The 22,010-nt window shown below is 41.8% G+C and overlaps 1 protein-coding gene across 3 annotated transcripts in view; it reads right to left on the bottom strand.

Moving 5' to 3' along the window:
* The window catches only part of Dtnb (dystrobrevin beta), a 204,225-nt gene that overhangs the window by 67,439 nt on the left and 114,776 nt on the right, over positions 1-22,010 (bottom strand). For all 3 annotated transcript variants that reach the window (XM_028778099.1, XM_028778098.1, XM_028778097.1), the window contains exon 10: positions 5,315-5,392. In XM_028778099.1, the coding sequence (XP_028633932.1) occupies positions 5,315-5,392 (78 nt within the window). The remainder of the gene's footprint in view (positions 1-5,314; positions 5,393-22,010) is intronic.

The raw sequence follows: 22,010 nt of genomic DNA on the forward strand, positions 1-22,010 counted from the left end.
CTTCCTTCCTTCCTTCCTTCCTTCCTTCCTTCCTTCCTTTCTTTTTCTTTTTTTTTTTTTTTAAAGACAGGGTTTCTCTGTGTAGCCCTGGCTGTCCTGGAACTCACTCTGTAGACCAGGCTGGCCTCAAATTCACAGAGATCTGCCTGCCTTTGGCTCCTAAGTGCTGGGATTAAAAGCATTTTTGAGGTTTTTGGTTTTGTTTTTTTGAGACTGGGTTTCATGTAAAGACTGGCCTTGAACTACCAGCCCTCTGCCCCCTGCCTCCTCTGCCTCCTCTGCCTCCTCTGCCTCTGCCTCCAGCGTGCTGGGATAACAGGTGTGTAGTATAGAACCACACTAAGTCTAATTGCAGATCATTTGGAGAAAAAACTTAAAATGCATAGTTTAGAGAGAAAAAAAGTATATTATTTGGTACTCGAGTTAAAGGATTGAAGGGTCACCAAGAGACACTCAGACTTGATGTGACCAATGGATTCACCCTGAATAGCCTCACCCTGGCACTTTCCACAGGAGGCAGAAAGGGTCCAGGAAGCAAAGGTGTGAGGGCACCTATAGTTGCACAGAGTTGCCCTACGGGACAAAGAGCCTGGGAGCAGAAACAAGTCTTGGAAGGGGTGTGTGTGTGTGTGTGTGTGTGTGTGTGTGTGTGTACATGTGTACACACATGAACATAGCTATGCATGGAATAGCAACTTTTATCGATTTTCTGTCCTGGACCTTGACCTTTCTTGTCAATATGGTCTTATTATTTTTAAAGAAATGCTCCTATCCTTGCTTTGATGATGCAGATATCAAGGCCTTGACCCTTGATGGGCAGTGACACGTGTAGGCCCCAACAATCCCTCCTTGGATGTTTCACAATCACAGGGTAGAAAAGCATGGCCCCTGGAGGGCCGTGGCTCTGGTGTGCACAGGACTATCTGCTTCAATGGCGTATGTGTGTCTATCTGCCGGCAGTAAGAAGAAAAGTGTTGACAGCTGATGAGAGGTGGGGTAAGTGATAGGTGGTGTCCTGTGCTGAGGTCAGCGTGCGTCCAGTGCTCCCTCTCTCCCTCTGCCTGGGCTTTGGAAGTTTGTACCCATTACAGTTAGGGTTGAACGCCTGAAATCTGCTGACTGTTGTGCTTCGACGCCTGTGATCTCAGCAATTGGGAGGCAGAGGCAGGAGATGTCGAGCTTGGAGGCTAACCTGGACTACAGTGCAGTCTAGGCCAGCAAGGACCTGTTTCAATAACACAAAACAAAACAACAAGCAATAAAACCCTTGAAATATATAAGAAGCTGTAATTCATATCAACCAAATATACAAAACAAAAAGTTTCAGGTATTTTTTGTTGTCACATGAAATTTCCATAGAACCATAAGCACTGAAATATTCACAAATAATTAAAGCTAAAATTGTAAAGACATTTGAAATAAAATACTAACTTCACTTCCCACATCTATGTGGATATAAGGTGATTAGAACAGGGAAGAGCTGTGCACCAGCTCAGTCCACATGCTGAGCCTTGAGGGAAAAGCAGGCCAGGGAGCAGAATGCCCAGTGAAGAGGAGAATAAACTTCTTTCTGATTTTTTTTTTAAGTTTTCAAAGTTTTTCAACCTGTTTTAAAATTGTTTAAATTTATTATTCTAATGAATACAAAGAAAATGAAAGAAGCTATTTAGTTTAAGGCAAAGACAAAATTTCTTTTTAGCTGTAGAAATATCCAGAAATTTAAAAAGAAAGTTGATCTATTGTGTGTCGGTGTGTATCTAAGTGTACATGTGTCTTGTGTGCATTTAAGAATAAGTGTGTGAAGCTGGAGAAATTGATCAGTGGTTAGGAGTGCTGGCTACTCCTCTGGAGGACCTGGGTACAATTCCCAGCACCTACAAGGCAGCTTACACTGTAACTACAGTTTTGTAGTATCTGTGGCACCAGGCATGCACGTGGTGCACATATATATGCATATAGGAAAAATACTTATACACGCAAAATAAATAAATCTCTTTTTTTTTAAAAAAAAGAGCAAGTGTGTATACAAGCTCACATGCATGTGTGTGTATCCATGTGCATGCGTGCTCTTTAGCAGAGGCCAGGCTGTACCCAGAGTTCTCTATCATTCTTGACCTTTGAGGCATGGTCTCTTCCCTGAACCTGGAGTTTAGTTTTCTGAGCTAGCCTAGAAGCTAGCAAGCCCCACTGGTCCTTACATCTCCACCTCGCAATGTTCAAGCTACAGGTAGATGTGTGCAGGGCACCAGACGCCTAAGAGGATGCTGGGATCCAAGCTCTGGTCTTCATGATTTTGTAGTAGGCATGATTAACCACTGAGCTCTCCAGCTGCCCTATTTGAGGACATTACAAAGAGCAAATCCACTGAGAATAAACTTCCAGGAATATAATTTCTAGCCTCTCACAAAACAGTCAGAATCTTTTCCATTTCAAAAGTCACCTGTATCTTTTATTTTGGCTAATATAGTACTATTTTTGACAACTCTAGTCAAACCCATTCATATATGCATTGCCTACTACAAAAGGTAGATCAGGCTGTAGCTCAGTTGGAAGTGTACCTGCCTGGCATGCATGAGGCTCTGGCTTTGCTCTCCAGAACCACAAAGCAGGTAGTGTAGTGAAGGCACTCAAGAGGTAGACCAAGGCCAGCTGGAATACATGAAACTTTACCTCAAAAAAAGTAAATTGATGGAAAAAAAAAGTTGGAAACCAAATTGCTTAAAATGCTCTCCCATTTTTTTTTAACCACATCACACATTTCTTGTGTGATCTTGTCTATGATTTATACTTTGTACTAAGATCTGAAACTGCTTTTTTTTTTTTTTTTTTTAAAAAAAAGAGAGTACCACTGTCCCATTCAGGACTTTTGCCTCAGTACCACCAGACTTCATGTTGGGAAGACATATTACGCACCTGGATTGCACAGATTGGAAGTATGTGTCTGACTACACTCAAGAACTCAAGAGCAGGAGTGTAGTTATTTCTGCTGAGCCTTGCAAAAGTAAACACACTATCTGCAATTAGACTCCTGGGTTATTGGAACCATGAAAAGCCACATGTACTAACTATTACTATCCATGTGACATCTCACAACCTCCTGCTGGGCATACATGAAAACCCCCTAGGATTCTATGTACCCAGGGTACAATGTCAGCTTCTCTTGAGCTGTGCTTCTCCAAGCTGCATAGCCCTGTTAGTTGCCATGGATACATTGTAATGTCTGCTCTAGGACTAATTTCACACAGACCAAGATGCCAGCTGACATGCTGACTTTATAATAATAAAGTCTTAATCTGGAATATATTCTACTGTCTGATCCAGCTCTAAAAAATGGCAGTCATAATTTTAAGACTGACCTTGGTAGCTGGGTCTTGGGTAAAATACAGCAAGCCTATGGTTTGTCTGTGAAAATGTCTGTGGTTGATGTAGGTACAGAGACCCTTCTGTTGATCTTCCCAGGCAATAAAACACTGTCAGAAAGACACTCTCTGTCTGATGGCCTCCTGCAGCTAGGATCACCTCCTGCATCACCTGGGATCACTGAAAGCCTAGCATCTTACCCTAGTACCCCCTGACTTTTGAGCTCTCAGGTACTCTGGTGATGCAGAGGAGCAAAGCTAGTAAACTATGAGAACTCAGATGAAGCTAACCAGGTGAAGTTAACCAGATGAAGCTCAGTACGTGAAGTTACTAAAGCTAACAGACATTTCCAAGCTCAATTCTTTCAATAACCTGCCCTGTCTTCTAGTTTTGAAGTAAGAATACTCTCAGTGGAGATTATAGGATTTAAATGTTATGGCCTTTAATATATATATTTGAGGATAGGGCAGGTGGCTATTCTGGGTCCTTGGGGACATAATTTGTAACCCATTCTGTCTTTCTCACTGAGTCTCTTACTCCAGTTGCCTCTAAAATAATATAGGCAGTTTATTAAGTCCTCGTGTAAGCCTCACAAAGTGGATGTCATCATCAGCCCCATAGATTAAAGAAACATGTCTAAGTCAGGTGAGAGCCAGATCCAAACTCAGGTGCCTCGCCCTTCATACTTGGCTCTGCTTCCAGCGAATGGCTGCTCCCTGCTAGATGTGCCCTCAGGAGGCAGCAGGCAGTGTCTTACCTGGTCCAGGTCCTGGGTCTCCACAAAGACAAGAGCTGTCTCACCAGGTCACTGATTTATTCAGTCTCTATGTCCTCTTTCTAAGGGAGCCTGGCAGCCAGCTCCTCTGCTTCCTGCTAAGGTTATTCCCCAAACTGGTTTGATGACAAAAATCACCCGGAGAACTTGTTAAACACACAGCCTCTCCCTATCCTGTTCTTGGAGATTCTGATTCATTGAGTCTGACACGGTCCCTGAAATGTGTATTTTTAACAAGTGCCCCAGGGCATTCATCTCTTCTGCAGGTTTGGGAAACGCTACTCTAAGAGATTTTAGCCAATAGGAGCAACCACTCCTGCCTTCAGGATCATACACAGAGTCAGACTATTACTAGGACGATCCTATTTCTGCAGCTGCATTAACACAAAGTGCTCATCACATATGGCACAGAGTGCTCTGGTTTCTTCCAGGGAGGATGGATGGGAGGTCATGCTGGGTGAATTGGAATGCTGTGATTTTTTTTTTCTCCTTTTCAAGTGATGACTGTTGAAAGAATTCTTTAATGGTTGTGCCCGTGAGGGAGTTTCTGTATTGCTCTGGTCATAGAACAGCTTAAATCAAATAGAAAGTATGCCATTCAATATAGCTCTTTTAAGTCTGCCTATGAGAATTGTGAACAAGAGAAAAATTAAACAAAAAAAGAAAAAGGAGTTTAGAATTTTCATTCCTTAAGGAACCCTAAAGCAAATTCTTTGCATAACTAAGACTGAAGGTCTTGGGCCTTTCTACATAAGTGCTTATGAACCATATACAGAATGACTTAGAATATTTTATAAAAGATTATCAGTCTATGATCAGAAGCAGAAATTATCTTTGATATTAAAAATTCAAATGCAAAATTGTTTAAACTTATGATTATTAAATTGTGCTTAATGCTAATAAAGATCTCAAATATGCCTAATCTACTCTGACACTGCTGCTTGTCACAATAGTACTTCCACTTGTGGCACTAGTCAGGGCTGAATGTCAACAGCTGGATTAGAGTCAGAAGGGGGACTGAAAATAAAAACAGAAAATGATATTAGGAGACCATCAGCGGGATTAAGAGTGTCAGCCTTCCTGTCCAGCGGAGCGCTTGGACCAAGTCTTGTTTCTGAGAGCACAATCACATAGTTGGCAGAAGTCTGTCCTCAGCTTTGAGGTATAAGACATACCTACCTCTTGGTGGGAGTGGGCACTCCAGAGGACATGTGGCTAACCACGGTGTCATTCATATTGGTCAGAGGGCGAGGAGGACTGAAAGAAAAGACGTTTACATTACATTAGTAATTACCAGGACTGGAGGAGGCAAGGGAAGAATGTGAGCAAAGCACCAGCTACAGTTCCTGATGTGTTTAGGGCAGGATAGCGGTGGGCTCAGATACAGAGTTTTCAAGATGAATAAATTCAACAAGAAGGGGTTCTCACTCACAAGGCCACAGCGCTACAGAACTGTGGGATAGTAGGAAGCAACAGATTATTAAGACATTACTCTAAGGTGTATTGGCATATCCTGGAATTCCAGGACTCAGAAAGCTGAGATTCAGGCCAGACTGGGCCAATAGTGAGTGGAGTATACCCCCACCCCCAACACACACACACACACACACACACACACACACACACACACACACACAAAAGCCTATTTTGAGATGGAACTTTTTTGCTCCTGCTTTATAGTTTAGTATAAAAGAATATAAATTATTAACTTGCCTATTGTACCTATTCTTTTGATGGTGGTGGTACATTGGGAACTGAACCCAGTGCCTTGTACATCCTAGGCAAGTAGTTTACCGATAAGCTATAATCCTACCCTGACTTTCTGTTTGCTTGTTTGATGTACCAGTCTCATTATGGAGCTCAGATTGACCTTAAAATGGAAATCCTTCCACCTCAGCAGCCCGAGTGGCTGGCATATATCACCAAGCCCAGCTTGTACCTCCTGGTTTTCATTAATCTGGTTTTACTCCTCCTTTAAAAATTGTGTGTGTGTGTGTGTGTGTGTGCGCGCACACACTTGCTCCTACCCATTAGACTCCTTTTCAAGATATGACTTAATGGCTGTTGGGGAGAGAGGTGCCATTGTCAGGAGTGGTGTAACCACTGGTAAGTTGTCCAAGCTCCAGGAAGAAACACTCATTTAGCTGCTGGGTCCTCTGTGCTGCTGAGAGTGACTTACACAGAATGGTTTGAAGAAGCTACGTCAGTGCTGCCTGTGGACTGCCAGTTTTGCAGGTTGCACAGTACATTCATGCAAAGGCTCTGGGGAATTAGTTCAGGGAGTTCCAGAGGGTCCAGAGGAAAAGAAAGACTTCTCTCTCCATTTACCCATGCACCTCCACTCTCTCCTCAAGCTAATTTCATTTCTCAGTAGGGAACCTTTAAAAAAATAATTTCCCATTTAAAGGAGGAAATCTAAACTGGAACATGAATTGAATCAGACTTGGGGCAGAGTCAGGTCTCAGGACTTTTTATTTTGAAGGCAGGGACTCAGCAGATAGTCCAAGTTAGCCCCCTGCTTCCCCCTTTGAAGTGCTGTGATAGAAGGCCTGAACCACAGTGCTTGGCTTGACTCTGCTTGTTAACAGAAATGTACCTTGCCAAGCTAAATTCTAATTCTAAGCTGTCCATCTGACTCCCTGTATCCATACAAACACCTAACCCTTCAAGCCTGTTAATGCTAATGGCTACACTGAGTAATAATCAATTAATCAATTGTTTTAGGTTGACTAATGGTGAAATAGAATGGAAAGATTGGCTTACTTTTAGTCCTAAATTTATACTTTTACCTCTGGGTCTTTTTAAAATCAATTGTTCTGCTTAAAACAAGGAGATAATTCCTATAAAGGAACCAAGTCAGAGGTAGCTGTTCACACGCTAAGGGCTCTCCACTCACTTCCAAAATAATGACATTTCATGTTGCTTTTGGAATTAAATGTAGTCATCTGCTTTACTTCAGTATTAAAGAAACCACTGCATTCATTTTCCTGTTGACACTCTCAGAGGAAATAAATACAGGAGAAAAATTGATTTCTTGAACATGGGTACATGTGACAAAAATGTCATGATCTGTAGCATTTTCTTTGATCTGAGGCCACCAAAGTCTTCATATCTCTTGGCAGATATCACAACCAACTACTTATTACCTTTTCATAGATAGAGAAGCCTCTTCTCTAATGTGGAAAGCCAGACACTCATAGCTACATTGTATTCTAGAAACTTCTCATACTCTGCCCCCAAATCTACATGCTTTCTAGATTCCTACTTTGTAACAATGAGAAAATGGGGCTTTACTGACCAGTGAAAAATTAGCACTTGCAAGTCTCAAGAAGGTCCACAGAATGGAATTGTCACCAGAGCTGCAGGCCACTACGAAAGCAACAGCACTGAAGCATTCTTAGAAAATGGCTCTCACAGCCTGGAGAGATGACTCTGCGGTTCAGAGGCCTAGCTGCTCTTTTGGAAGACCTGGGTTTGATTTCCGGCACCCACACGGTGGCTGACAATTGTCTGTACCTCCAGTTTCTAAGGATCGGACACTACTTTCTGGCATCTGCAGGCACCAGGCATGCACATGGTACACAGACATACACACAGGCCAAACAGCCATACACATACCATAAAAAATAATAAAGTTTCCTTTTTGCTAATAAGATTCCCCTCCCTTAAATGAACAGATAGAAGCAGATGGTTGATATAGGTAGAAGAGAGAAAATAATTTGCTATTCAGAAGAGCACATTTTAAAAAAATCTTTGCAGTCTTTCTGTGAGGGAAGTGTCAAGAAGGAAGAAATGCAGAGGTATATGTATATATGTATGTGTAAGTGGCACACATGCAGGTACCAGGTAATGTTGGATATCCCACTCTACTATGCTCTACCTTATTCCTTTGAAACAGGGTCTCTTACTGGACTTAGAGGTAGGCTGACAGCTAGTAGCTCCATGGAAATTGTCCTCCTGTTTTCACCCACTAAAACACTGGGGTTACAGGAGAATGTGTCCCCACGGGTCTGGCTTTTTATATTCAAACTCAGGCCTCAGGCTTGTGCAGTGGGTATTCTTACCCTCTGTGTCATCCCCTAACCCCGAGAGGTTTTTTGACTTTTGTTTGTTTTGAGACAGAATCTTGCTATATCATAGCCCAGGATGACCTTGGAATCCTCCTGACTCAGCCTCCTATGTGCCAAATAGGGTGGAACCCAGGACCCTGGTATACTAGGCAAGTGCTCTATCACTGAACTACATACAGGATTTTTGTTTTTGTTTTCTTTTCCCCTGGGACAGAATTTCTCTGTGTAGCCTTGGCTGTCCTGGAACTCACTCTGTAGACCAGGCTAGCCTCAAACACAAAGATCTACCTGCCTCTGCCTCCTGGGTGCTAGAAGGTTTGTGCCACCACTGCCCAGCAGGAACACACACAGACGCAGTGCCCTCCCCCGCTTCCTTTGCTGGTATTTTTATCATTATCTTTCAAATGTCAAGCATAGTAGTCATTAAGTAGTTGTTGGTTGTGAGTCAGCACCACGTTGTGAACATGGCACACTAGAGTGCACTGAATGTGTGAAGGTAGCTTCAGTGAAACTCCTGGTGAATGTTATGTTTGGTAGATACATTTGCAGCTGGAACAGGATTTCCCATCCTTGTATTGGAAACTGGCATCTTCTACTCTACTTATCTAGTCTGCTGTTCTTCCTTGTATTTAATCTAATCTGTGACTCAGAGAGAGCCAACAAGCAGGGCAGTGTGTCTTTAACAACAGCAATACATATTGAGTGTTGAACATGTACCAGTCTTAGTACAGGATTCATATTTAAACCTTACATTTAAGAATGAAGGCACACAGTGCAGTAATGCTTTTATTTATGTATGTATTTATCTTTTTTGAGACAGAATCTCTCTTTGTAGCCTGGGAGTCATGAAACTCTAAGTAGATAAAGCTAGCTTCAAATTCACAGAGATCCACATGCCTGGCTGGGGCTATCATAGTCTAGAGGTTACAAAGCCAAACTGTGAGACATCCTGCACTGTGAACCAAGGCAGCCTGGCGCTTGCTGACTTCAATCCTGGTGGTCTGGTGCCTCTATTAGCTTTGATTGTTACTTCTTTTTAGTGGCTAAATTGAAACCAGTCATGTGGGGTGGGAAAGAGAACTTATCAGTCAGAACTTACTGCTCTTATGAAGGACTGGAGTTCAGTTCCCATCACTGCCATGAGGCAGCTCACAACTACCTCTAATTACAACTCCAGGGGATCCAATGCCCTTTTCCTGCTTTTAATAATTAAACATAGTTCTTGGAACCTTTTCAAAGGAGCAGCAGCAATGATGGTCCCAGAGAATAGCTCTCCATGACATCATTATAACACTGCATTACTGCATTATAAATGCCCATCTACACACAGTCTTTGCTCTCTTTTCTTTTTGAATCAGGTCTTACTACGCAGTGTAGTCTGGCTAGGAACTCCATATTCCAGCAGCCCAACCTCCAGAGAGATGGGATTACTAGTGTGTGGCACCATTCAACTTACTTCTTCAAAAATGTATCTCTAATTTACTTAGAATGACTTAAAAGTTTGATCATAATTTCAAAGCTCATCTAGGTTTCTAATCTCAGTATAACAACATAAGTAAATTTAGTAAGCCAATTATCTGCCAGATTGTTGACTTTAAAAACCAACAAAAATTTAACAATCAACACATGACCATCATTGCCAGTTACAGCTTGCTTTTTGTTATTTTAAGATCTGGGTTTTATGTATATGAATGTGTTTGCTACAATGTATGTATATGCACCACCTGCATGCAGTGCCCATAAAGTTTAGAAGAAGACATTGGATCCCCTGGAACAGAAGTTACAGAGGACTGTGAGCCAACAAATCAGTGCTGGGAGACAATCCTGGGTCTTCAAGAGCAGTAGGAACTCTTAACTGCTGGGCCATCTCTCTAGCCCCATGCTCTGCCTTTCTGAATTCATTTAGATGCAATTCTGACTGTGTAGATGGGGCTCTGCCACCAAGGACAGGAACATAGAGTATCTGCCGTGGGAGCCGCAGACAGATGAAAGATAAAAGCTTAAAGCTGACTCCAAAGCTTGGTGGAAGAGTGACAGCCCCTGGCTGTCAGGGCTGCCCCTTCTATAGGACCTCAGAACCCTAGACCCTTAGCCCTGCCTTGGTTTCCACAGTTTGTGTATGGAATCTGCTCCCCACTCTCACAGAGCAGTCTTTATTTTCAGACATCACGCTCACAACTCCACAGCTCTCCACCTAGACAGCCAGCATCCAGTCATGCACTTGGGCATCTTTTAAAGATTTTCTGGTCTGTTTGTTCCCATTAGTGTGAAAGGGAATCCAAACTCAGGTCTTTATGTTTGCACAGTAAACAACCCATTGAGTCATCAGTCCAAGGCCCAGCCCAAGATTTGTTTCTTTCCACTTAGTCATTATCCTCACAGATTTATACACCTATTTCTTTTTTTCCTTTCTTTCTTTTCTTTCTTACTTCTTCTTCTTTTTTTTATTAGTATGGAATAGAGTTTATTTAGGGCAAGGGAAGGGAGCAGAGACAGAGAGAGAGAAGAGGAGTAGAGGCTAGCCATGAAAACGTGGAGAGAGAGGGGGACGGGAATGGGGTGAGAGGGGCGGAGAGGGAGGGTAAGAGTTATAAGCCTATTTTTTAATCTCACAAGCAGAAATAATATATTATCTAAAAAAAAAACTAGCTATCATTATGGCAAAGGGAATTCTATTGCCCTGGTGAAATATTAAGACAGGCAGAGCCTAAAGTTCATCTTATTGAAGACTATCATTGAGACATTATCTTCTCACAGAGTGCTATACCCGTAGGCAACAGTTAGGTAAGTGTGGCTCCTCATATCCCCCTTGAATAGACCACACTTCGCTCTTTATCTCTATATACGCTACAAACTACCTCCTATTATCCTAATAGGTTCTATGATGACCTGATAAAGCAAAGTAGTTCAATATTAAACTAAACCAGGCATGGTGGCTCATACCTTTAATCTCAGCATTTGAGATGTTGTGTAAGAAGAAGGTTGTGAATTTGATGCCAGACTGGGTTACAGTAAATTCCAGAACAGCGTATACTAGAAAACCTTATCTCAAAAAATTAAAACCAGGGGGTTGGAGAGTTGGTTCAGAGGTTAAGAGCACTGACTGCTCTTCCAGAGGTCCTGAGTTCAAATCCCAGCAACCACATGGTGGCTCACAACCATCCATAACAGGATCTTCTATCCTCTTCAGGTGTCTGAAGACAGTGACAGTGTACTCATCATGTATATATAGAATAAATAAAATCTTTAAAAAAATTAAAACCAAAGCATAACAACAATAAACAAAAGTAGTCTTTTGAAAGTCAGAAGGTTAAAAATAATTGGGGCTAGAGAGATGGCTCAGCAGTTAAGAGCACTGGCAGGTGTTCCAGAGGACCTGGGTTCAAGTCCCAGCACCCACATGGCAGTTCACAACTGTTTTAACTCTAGTTCCAAGGAATCTGACAGCCTCACACAGACATTCATGCAGGTAAAACACCAATGCACATAAAGCTAATCTTTGAGGAAAAAGATCAGTGTGGCATTATAGTGTAGCAAAAATGTTGTGCATATTTACCACCGATGAGGTTTCTCTGACTTCCAGGAAGTTCATTTTAATAGTCATTCAAGATGAATAACACATAGGAGATATGTGTAATTTCCAAATCAACTTGTAATCTAAATAGACTGCAATTAATCTGTTAATCAATCAATGAGTAATTATGTCTCAATTGCTATTTCTAGTAGTTCAACATAACCATCTGTGATATAGATCTTATTTAATGAGGTATTTTCAGGAAGGAAAAGTTTAGCATATTCTTTTTTTAACTACCTTTATTTCCTTACTATGTGTGGGGGGTCATGCACAGCACAGCACATGCGTGGATATCAGATGATAACTTGCAGGAGGACTCTCCTTCCATTATGTGGGTACCTGGGATTAAAAACCCAGCTTGTTGGTTTTGGAGGCAAGTGCCTTTACCTGCTGAGCCTCCTCACCAGCCCCATATTAAGTAATTTGGGGAAAGGGGTGGTTCAAACAGGTTGTTGTTTTGTAGCCTTAGCTGGCCTGGACCTCACTATGTATACCAGACTGGTCTCAAATTCAGATATTTGCCTGCCTCTGCCTTCAAGTGCTGGGATTAAAGGCGTGCGCCACCACCGCCCGGCCCATATTATTTCTTATATGTTCACCATTACACTACATCCAGAGACATGGAGAGGAATCTGTCTTTCTCTACTTAGTAGTTCTCAACCTTTCTCATGCAGTTCCTTGTGTTGTGGTAACCTTCAACAATAAAAATATTTTCATTGCTAATTCATAACTTTAATTTTGCCACTGTTATACAATGCAAATATCTGATATGCAGGATATCTGATATGTGACTCCTAAGAAAAGGTCATTCGACTTCCAAAATATTGCTGAAAATTGTTCTAGCTCTAGAAAGGGGTCAAATTGTGAATGAAACAATTAGCAAATTAACTATGTAACAGTATTTCCTGTGTGTATGTGGTTTTGAGACAAGAGTCTCACTTGATAGGCCATGCTGGCCTTAAACTCTTAGAGATTAATTTTACTCCAGCCTCCTTAGTGCTGGAATTACATAAACAGGCCAACATACCCAATATGATGAAAAAGTAGTGAAGATCATCCAATACATAGAAACATACCATTTATCTTTAAAAACCTTTGCATGGTTAATATCTTCTTTATTAAATGTAAGAGGAAGTTTATTAATACTGTATAGAAATAGAAATATTAAAAATTTCCCCCTTGAGAGAAGGTCTCACTATATAACCCTGGCTGGCCTGAAACTTCCTATGTAAACCAGATTGTCCTTGAACTCGTGGAGATATGCCTGCCTAGGTCTCCCCAGTGCTGGGATTAAAAGTGTCAACTCATCTACTGAAATACCAATATTCCTATTTAAGAAAATGTGATCCAGTGTGGTGGCTCAGAGGCAGGAGAAACAGTTCCAGGCCAGCTGGGGCTATATAGTGAGTCCCAGGCCAGCCAAAATACCTTCTACCTGACCCCCAAAACAATAACATCAACTACACATGCACACACACAATTTAAGAGAAAGTATAAATGGCCCTTCTGCAAGCTCCTGCCCAGCACAGTGCATGATGTCATTTCTGACCTGTTCACTTGGTCGATACCAATATTTGTTTTTGAAAATAGACACAAATACCCTGTAACATTCAGTGATTCTACTGGACTGGAAAGATACAGTGGGTAGCCCTTTGATAGCAGCTTTGTGGACTGCTAGATCTCTAATCTTCCAGGATTCTAACATCTTGCCAAAACTAAACACAACCACCATCAGGCAGCAGAAATATACAGGCAAGGAAAAGTTTCTGTCCTCTGCACTCTGTGGCTGATGTTGCTTCTTTCCCTCTAGGTCTGATGTCTTTGGCATTACACAACTATTGTCTCCAAGGAAACAGAAACACCACGTAGCAAAGGATCTGCTCTACAGGGTAAGTTGCCCCATAGAACATCTGGGCAAGAACAGGCATAAGGCACAGGGTGGCTCTACAGCAGAAAGCCCTGAGGCAGTCATACAGAGCTGACCCGGGACAGGCAGCATGCTGTGAAAGTTTTAAAATGAGCATACTCACCTGTATCAGAATCCAAGTCTCAATGCACATCAGTGACCCAGTTGACCCCGTCAAGGACTCTCCCCCAGCAGGGACCTCAAAGTACCCTCTCTGCCCCAGGACCTCCCCTTCCTCATGCCTACAGCCTGCAGTCCTGTGTCTGTGGAGTCAGTTACAGAGCTACTGGGCGAAAGCAAGGTTAAATTGTTTGTTTGTTTGGGGGATGTGTCTGCTGGATGAAGTTAATGAGAATGCAAAGGTGTAAAGGCAGGCCGACAGCATCTGTGTACACCTTTAATACAAAGAGCTCCTTGATGTGTCAAGACAGTGCGTCAGAGGGCAGCTGCACCAAAGGGACAAACAGTGAGAGCCTCTGAGCAGACTTTGAGAGCACACATGACAGAAGGACCACATGATAAAAATGTCTCTGACACTTACAGTCACTCAGGAGCCTCTTCTTACTCCTGGGTCAGTAGTTATTAAGTCCTCATCTCTGGTCTCCACCTTGGCTTGTTGAGTCTTACTTGAACAGTGGTTTGTTGGTGTCCAGAGAACCTTGTACCACTATTAATGCTCATCTAATTTCCTACTATGTTATTCTCTCATACACGGCTCACATCATAATGTCATTCTGCCCAGACCAACAGTTCTCACAGTATGTCCATGGCCTCCAAAATACCTCAATTTTCACTACATATTTGATATGCTAACTCTACTCATATAGAGGTGCTGAAATTTCTGACAAAATAAAATGAAAACAAAACAATAATAAAAGGTATATGAGAACTTATAATAAAAATAGAGCAAGTTGAAATGAATCCCAGACTAAGAACCTAAGTACCTAGCAGAGACACCCATTGTTTGTTTAAATAATAAACCAATAGATCGGCTAGCTACCATGACTGTTAATATAAATGCTGGCATGAAAAGTAAAACCCTCTGAAAAATGGATTTGCATGGTCAAGGAGATCCCTCAGTGTGTAACATTCAACTAATGACTTGAGTTTGATCTCAGTAACCCACATGGAAACGCTGGATTCAGTGATGCAGTCAGTCTCCAACACAGCACTCCTACAATGGGAAGTGGAGACAGGAGAACTACTCAGCTAGGCTTTAGTGTGCAGTGCACCAGCTATGTGAGAAAGCTTGCCTCCACAAGGGGAAGGTGAGAACACACACGCACACGCACACGTACACGCACAGAGAGAGAGAAAGAGAGAGAGAGAGAGAGAGAGAGAGAGAGAGAAAAAGAGAAGGAGGAGAGAGAGAGAGGAACAAAAGACCAACCCCAAACACCACTGGAATGATATAGTGCATCAGAAAGGAAAGAGGGGAGAGAGGGGAGTGGAAAATAACACTGTGGGGCTGGGTCCTAGTTCCAGTTTGGGAACTAACCATATGGTGGGACAGTGAACCTCTGAGGCTTGGCCAATTGGTTTGTGTGGAGCGTCTGGCTGGCTCTAGGATCTGCCCTAACTCCATTCTTAGTTCAGTAATACCCACTCCTACTTCATTGAAGGCTTCAGACGGATAACGTATCCTATAAAAACCTAACAACTCTTTCCTAACTATGAAATTTAAATGAGAAGTTCCTGCTGCAGTCTCTCTTAATATCCAGATGTTTCTTTTTTACTACTTAGTACCATTTACAATTACATATAACTAGTGTTTTGTTTTATTTATGGACTGTTTTCACTCCAGAATTTGTAAACCTTGTCATATTTATTTGTGGTTTTAGTGTGTGTGCACTAGCATCCACCACGGCACATGGATGGGTGGAGTTGTCACTTGCTGGAGTCTGCTCTCACCTGCCACCATGTGGGCCCCAGGGATTGAGTCTGGGTCCCCAGTCTTGGAGGCTAGCACATTTACCCACTGAGTCATCTTGCTGGCTTGTGAGGGCAGGACCCTTAGGACTTGTTTCACCTCTGTATTTGTCTCATTCACACTGCATACTTAAAACCATGATTGTAACATGGCAGAAGCTCAAGAAATACCTGTTCAGCCAGGCAGGGTAGAACACACCTACAATCTTGCAAATTCAGAAGGAAGGATCAAGGAGCTCATGGTCATCCTTGGCTCCACAGAGGTTTAAAGGCCAGCTCAGGCTACAAGAGACCCTGCCTTAAACTTCAGCAACCACAATAAATCTATGTAATAATGAATAAGTCTCTTTTATATCTGATATTTTTATGATTCTACTTAACATTCTGACTTCAAACAACATCTCAGCTAAAACTGTAAAATGCCAAGAAGCGAAAAGGCTCACCTGAACTGAATTTTAATGAGGTAAGTGTCTAGACAGGGGCTAGAAGGGTATCAGGCAGGACACTTTGAGAAGGCAAAAATTCCAGAGTGGGAGAAGTCATGATGATTAAATAAAACTTTCCGAGAATACCTGAACCCCTGGAATCAGCATCACTGTGCATATGTGCCAACACAACTGGCCAACTATGCCTGCTAAACCGTTCTTGTGGCTAGTGCAGTGTTACACAGCAGTGTTGTGTGACTTTTCCATGAGAAATGCACAGAAAACAGTCACCCTAGACAGGTGACCAAAGGAAGGTACATGTCTAGGTGAACATGGATTTACCGGAATTACTTGCAGAAGCATGGGTGACTTTTAGGAAACTGCATTCCCAAAACCCTGATCCCAGCATACTTTAGCACTCCCCAAAACTGCTGTGCAGCTGGGGCCAGATTATATGAAGTGTGATGGGGTCAGCGCCTGGACTCTCAGGTAAGGCACTGATGTCATCAACTTTCTCCTAGGAAGGTAAGAGGCCTTATCTCGTGGGAGGTCTCAGGAAGTAATCACATCTGCTCTAATTTCAAGATGATAAAGGCATGTCATCCCCAGGAGACAGAGTACCACAGCCATAATTCCAGAACTCAGGAGGCTATGGCAGGAGGATCAAGTTTGAGATCAACCTGGGATACACAGTGAGAACCTATCTTAAAAACAGAGACAGATAAACGCACACAGCTGCACCATACAATTAGATAAGAAAAAGAAATAAGACATGTGGAGTATGAAGAAATAAAACCACTTGAAATGACATGATCTCACATGTGGAAAACCTTCAAGAGCTCACACAGAGGACTGTTGGAGCTGAGCTCAGTGCAGCTGCAGGATGCAAGATCAATGAACAAAAACATCAATTGTATTTCCAAATATTAACAGTGAACAATCTGAAAATAAAATTTAGAAAAACAAATTCATTTACAATAGCACCAAAATAATAAAATACCCGTGATAAACATAACCAAAGTGTAAGACCTGCATTCTTAAAACTTTAAAACACACCGTAGGAATTAAAGACAACCTAAATAAATAGAAAGATGTCTCTTGTTCATGAGTTAGAGAACTCCAAAGTTTTAAGGTGAAAAACTCCCTGACGTGACTTGTGGATGGAATGATTGTTTCTCTTATCAATGCCATAGCAGCCTTTTGCTACAGAGCTGAGCGAGTGGTTTCTGATAGAAAAACAAGGAGTGTGGAAAAGCTAACTGCACATCCAAAGGGTCAAAGCTGGATGACACATAAAACATGATTTCAGACTTAAACTTATTTCAAGAAGGCCAGTTTGATATCTGTTCAAATGTTCTTTTGATTCTTAGCACCACAAAACATAACAAATGTTCAGAGCTCCCCCGCCCCCTGCCAAGTGTTAGGTCAGAGTTCAGGCACACATATACGTGTTGTTGTTGCCTACAGGACCCAGAGGAGAATTCATCTAGCAGCAACACTATACTCAAGGTCTTCACTGTCCACATTTGTCTTTTCTATTGGGGGGAAAATTACATAGACACACTTATAGGGAGCTGAAGGGCACTGCAGTGTGCAGAGAGAGGAAGTTTACAATGTGGTTTTCCTTAAAAGATGGTAAACGTGAGGTGCTGTCAGTATCTTTTCCTGTGGATTTGCTTCACTGTCTACCTCAACTAGAAATCTGACGTGAGGCTTACAGTCAAGTTAGTCTTCTCACTGGCCTGGGATTCCCAAGGAGCCAGTGAACCCCAGTGATCTGATTGGCTCTACCTCCCCAATGCTAGGATTATAAGCACAAGCTACAAAGCCTGGCTTTTTTATGTGGGTCCTTGGGACCAAACCCAAGTCTTTGCACTCGCTGCACACCAAGTGATTTACTGATAGAGGCATCTCCCTAGCCCCAAAACTGTGTGTGTTCCTATATATGTGGGTACACGTGTGTGAGCGTGCCCGTGTGTGCATACAGGATAGTTAAAGGCTGACCTCAAGTCACATTCTTTAGAGGGCATTGCTACATAGTCAAGGATGGCCTTGACCACGCAGTAATCCTGCTCAGCCTCTTCAAAGCTGGGGTTACAATTACAGACCTCCAGGGGAACTCTTCAGTATGCCCCAGCCTGTCTTTGAAAACAACAGGAGTGTGCTGAGACTTGCCATTGTTCTGCTGCTATCTTTATTTTGTGCTTCTGGAAGGCTAATTCTCAACTGACTTTCTTTAACCTGGATGCCAGAATTTCATCTTTGTCTTCATCTCTCTCTCTCAGCATTCTATATTCTAATATTCCAGATTTATCTGTCAGTTTGGTAATTTTCTTCCTGACCAGATTAGACATCTAGTCTGATACTTATTTTTTCTCACTGAGGTTTTTAGTTGGTTTGTTGTTGTTTCTTTCCAGTTCATAGAAGTTTGATTTGCTTTCTCCTTAAGTTTTCTGCAAGTTACTTTCCAGGTTTTTTTTTTTCCAAAAAAGAAAAAAAAATCTAATTGTAATATTTTCCATTTTTAACCTATTCCTACTATTAAAAAAATAAAGGTAATAGTTATACATATTTTATATTTGACAACTAAAACTCTTCGAGGGAGTTTACCATGCTTTCTTTTACTTCTTATTCACACCAGTTTGTAGTCTTATCTGGTTTGCAAGTAGCGAAGGTTCCTAGGAACTTTACTAAGAGGATAATTGGACGCTAAGGTTTTCAAGGGCAATCCTTTCAAGAAGACTCAGGTTTTCAGGTTTCTGACAGGCAAGCCAAACAATACCCAAAAAGAATAGTTCTTTTAATATATTTTAAATTTTTAATAAAACATTTTTCCAGGTTGAAGAGGTTAAGCTGTTATAAACTTGACAACTCAAATTTTATTTCCAGAAATGAAGTAGCTGTGAAGGTAGAGGAGCAACTCTGTGCAGATGTCCTCTGCCTGCAACTGATAAAATACTAAAAAAAAAAGGAATCTTCAATTTCTTTGTCTTATAGGTATATATTGTATGTTGAACATGCCTCCTCCCACACACACCCTATTCTCCTCCCTTTCCCCATATTTCTCCCACCTAAAAAGAACGGTTTTAAATATAGGTGTTTTTAGCATGTGTGTAAGCATGGTCACCACAGCATGTATTAAGCTGGCTGGCCCACAATCTTCCAGCCATGTCTCCATCTGTCTCTTGGTTAGAGTATGCTGAGACTATAGATAGACACTTCTGCTACTGTCTGAAGGTTTTTATTTGAGTTCTGAGAATCCAATAAGTGCTTTATCCATCGAGCTATCTCCCCAGTCCTTAAGTATACATACAAATATACATGTTAAATGTATATTCACACACACACACACACACACACACACGCATGCACAGGCACACATACATATAAGTGCTTCAGTACAATCTGCAGTTTCTGACACCCACTGAGGACTTAGATGTATCCTTAGTGGGTAAGAGGACCTCTGCAGACTGGTAGTTGTCTTGGGGCTTGTGGTAGTTTGCATGAGAACAGCTCCATAGGCTCCTGTGTTTGAATGCTTGGTTCCCAGCGGGTGGAGCTGTTCAGGAAGGAGTAAGAGATGTGACCTTCCTGGAGGAGGTGTGCTACTTAGGGTGGGCTCTGAGGTTTCAAAGCCCAGCTAGCTGTTGCCTCTCTCTGCTGTGTGCTTGTATATGAGGTGTGAGCTCTCAGCTACTGCTCCAGCCCTATGCCTTCTTTGTCCGCTGTCTGCCATGATGGTATGAATCTAATCCTCATGAGTTGCAAACTCTAGTAAGCGATTTCTTCTGTAAGCTTCCTTGATTATGGTATCTCTTTGCAGCAATAGAAAAGTAACTAAGACAGGGCTGGAGCTATAAGCTCCAATTTATAATAAACAATAGAAACTTCTTTGGATGATGGAAATATCTAAAGCCAGATGGTAGTGATGGTTACAAATGCTACAGATTTAGTAAAAGTGATGTAACTTGCCACAATGAGCAAATTTTATGGTATGAAAATATTACTTACTTATGATGTATAGACTTCAAATTTGTTAAGATGATAACTTTTGTGTGTTTTGTGTGTTTGTGTGTTTTTTTATCTTATTTTCTGTGAATGGTGTTTGCTTATATGTATGCCTGTGCACCATGGGTGTGGAGTACTCATAGAGACCAACCGAAGGCTTTGGATCCCCTGAGAGAGACAGTCATGAGGCTCCATGCATGTGCTGGGAATTAAGCTCAGGTCCTCTGGAAGACCAACCAGTTCTCTTAACCACTCAGGTATCTCCCTAGCCCAATTTTATGGGTTTTTAATACAATTTTAAAAAGAGGAGGAAGAGGAGAAAAGGAGGAAGAGGAAGAAGAGAGAACTGGGGAAAGTGCTTGCTCTGCAAGCATGAGGAACTTAGATTCCCAGCCCTCCTGTAAAAGCTGAGCATGACAGACAGCATTTCTGTAACCTCAGTGCTAGGGATGGACAAAAAGACAGGCAGACCCTGGAGTTTACTGGTCTAGCTGGGCTTCAATGAGCTCCAGGTTCAATTAAAACCTGGTCTAAGAGAGAGAGAAAGGGGAGGGGGTGTTGCTGAGTGCTTGCCTAGGATGGATGATGCACTAGGCTGATTCCCAGAACTACACAAACTAGGTACAGTGGTCCATGCCTACAATCCCAGTACTTGACAGGTAAAGACTATACGATCAGAGGCTTAGGAAGATTATAGGGATAGGGCGATGGCTGGCTACAAAAAATACTTGCCATGTAAGCATGAGGATTAGAGTTAAAACCCCAGAACTCAAAAAAAAAAAAAAAAAAAAAAAAAACAACCCCAACAACACACAAAAAACCCAAGAGGGTATATGATGGTTCACCTGTAATCCCAGTGTTTGGAAGATGAAGTCAGTGGATCCCTGGAATAAGCTAGCAAGCTAAGCAACCAGAATTGAAAAGTTTCCGGTTCAGCAAGAGACCTTGCCTCAATAAACAGAGTGAAGAACAGCTGAGGAAGATACCCAACATCAGCCTGACTTCTGCATGTCTGCATGCCTCATGATAGCCTACCTCACCAAGAATAGTTTCAGTCACTGAGCAATCCTCCTGACTTAGGCTCCACAGTGCCTGGATTACAGGCATGACTTATTATACTTTTTATTAAAACTTATCTTTATTTTATAAATAATTTAATAACATTTAATTTTTTGAATTTAATTAATCTAAAGACAAACTGTGGCTTATCATTAAGGGCTGTCGAGATGGCTCAGTTGACACAATAGCTGCTGAATCCATGTAAGCAGCCATGAGTGGTGGTGCACACCTGCCAAGTCTGGGAGGCAGAGACAGGAGGATCCCTAAAGCTTGTTGGGTAAATTAGCATGTTCCAGGTTCCAAGAGCAACCTTGTCTCAAAAAATAAGGTAGAAGGCTGGAGAGAGGTTTCAGAGGGTGAAGACACTTGTTGCCAAGCCTGATGGCCTGTTCGATAACCAGTACCCACACAGTAGATTGAATCAGCTCTCATAAGTTTTCCTCTGACCTCCAAAGACTCTCTGTGGCTAGCATGTGCACACATTCGCCTTATACACAAAATAAATAAATGTAATAAAATAGAACAAGGTAGAGAGTAATTAAAAACACATACCTAACCCTGACCTCTTGCCTTCATATGCATATACATGTGTAAATACACTACCTCCTCCAAATTATCTTAATGATCTAAAAATAAGATCAATCCTAGATAGTGGACTGTCGGCTGACTTCCACTTGTGGGCTGCAGTGTGGCAGCTCGGTTACAAACTCAGTGACTTCTAGTTACAGTAGAGGGATGTGGCCCTTCTCTTTTTGTCAGAATATGAAAATAATATAGACATGAAGCAATGTCAGTTAGGTTTGCTCTCTGTCAAAAATAAACAGCCACAAACTGAAGTGAAACTGTAAGTAACCTCTAATTAGAGAAATCAGGTTTAAGGGTTCTGTGGTTAGATAATTAGACC

This window comes from Grammomys surdaster, unplaced genomic scaffold (assembly GCF_004785775.1).
Source record: "Grammomys surdaster isolate TR1022 unplaced genomic scaffold, NIH_TR_1.0 324, whole genome shotgun sequence".
Taxonomy (NCBI): domain Eukaryota; kingdom Metazoa; phylum Chordata; class Mammalia; order Rodentia; family Muridae; genus Grammomys; species Grammomys surdaster.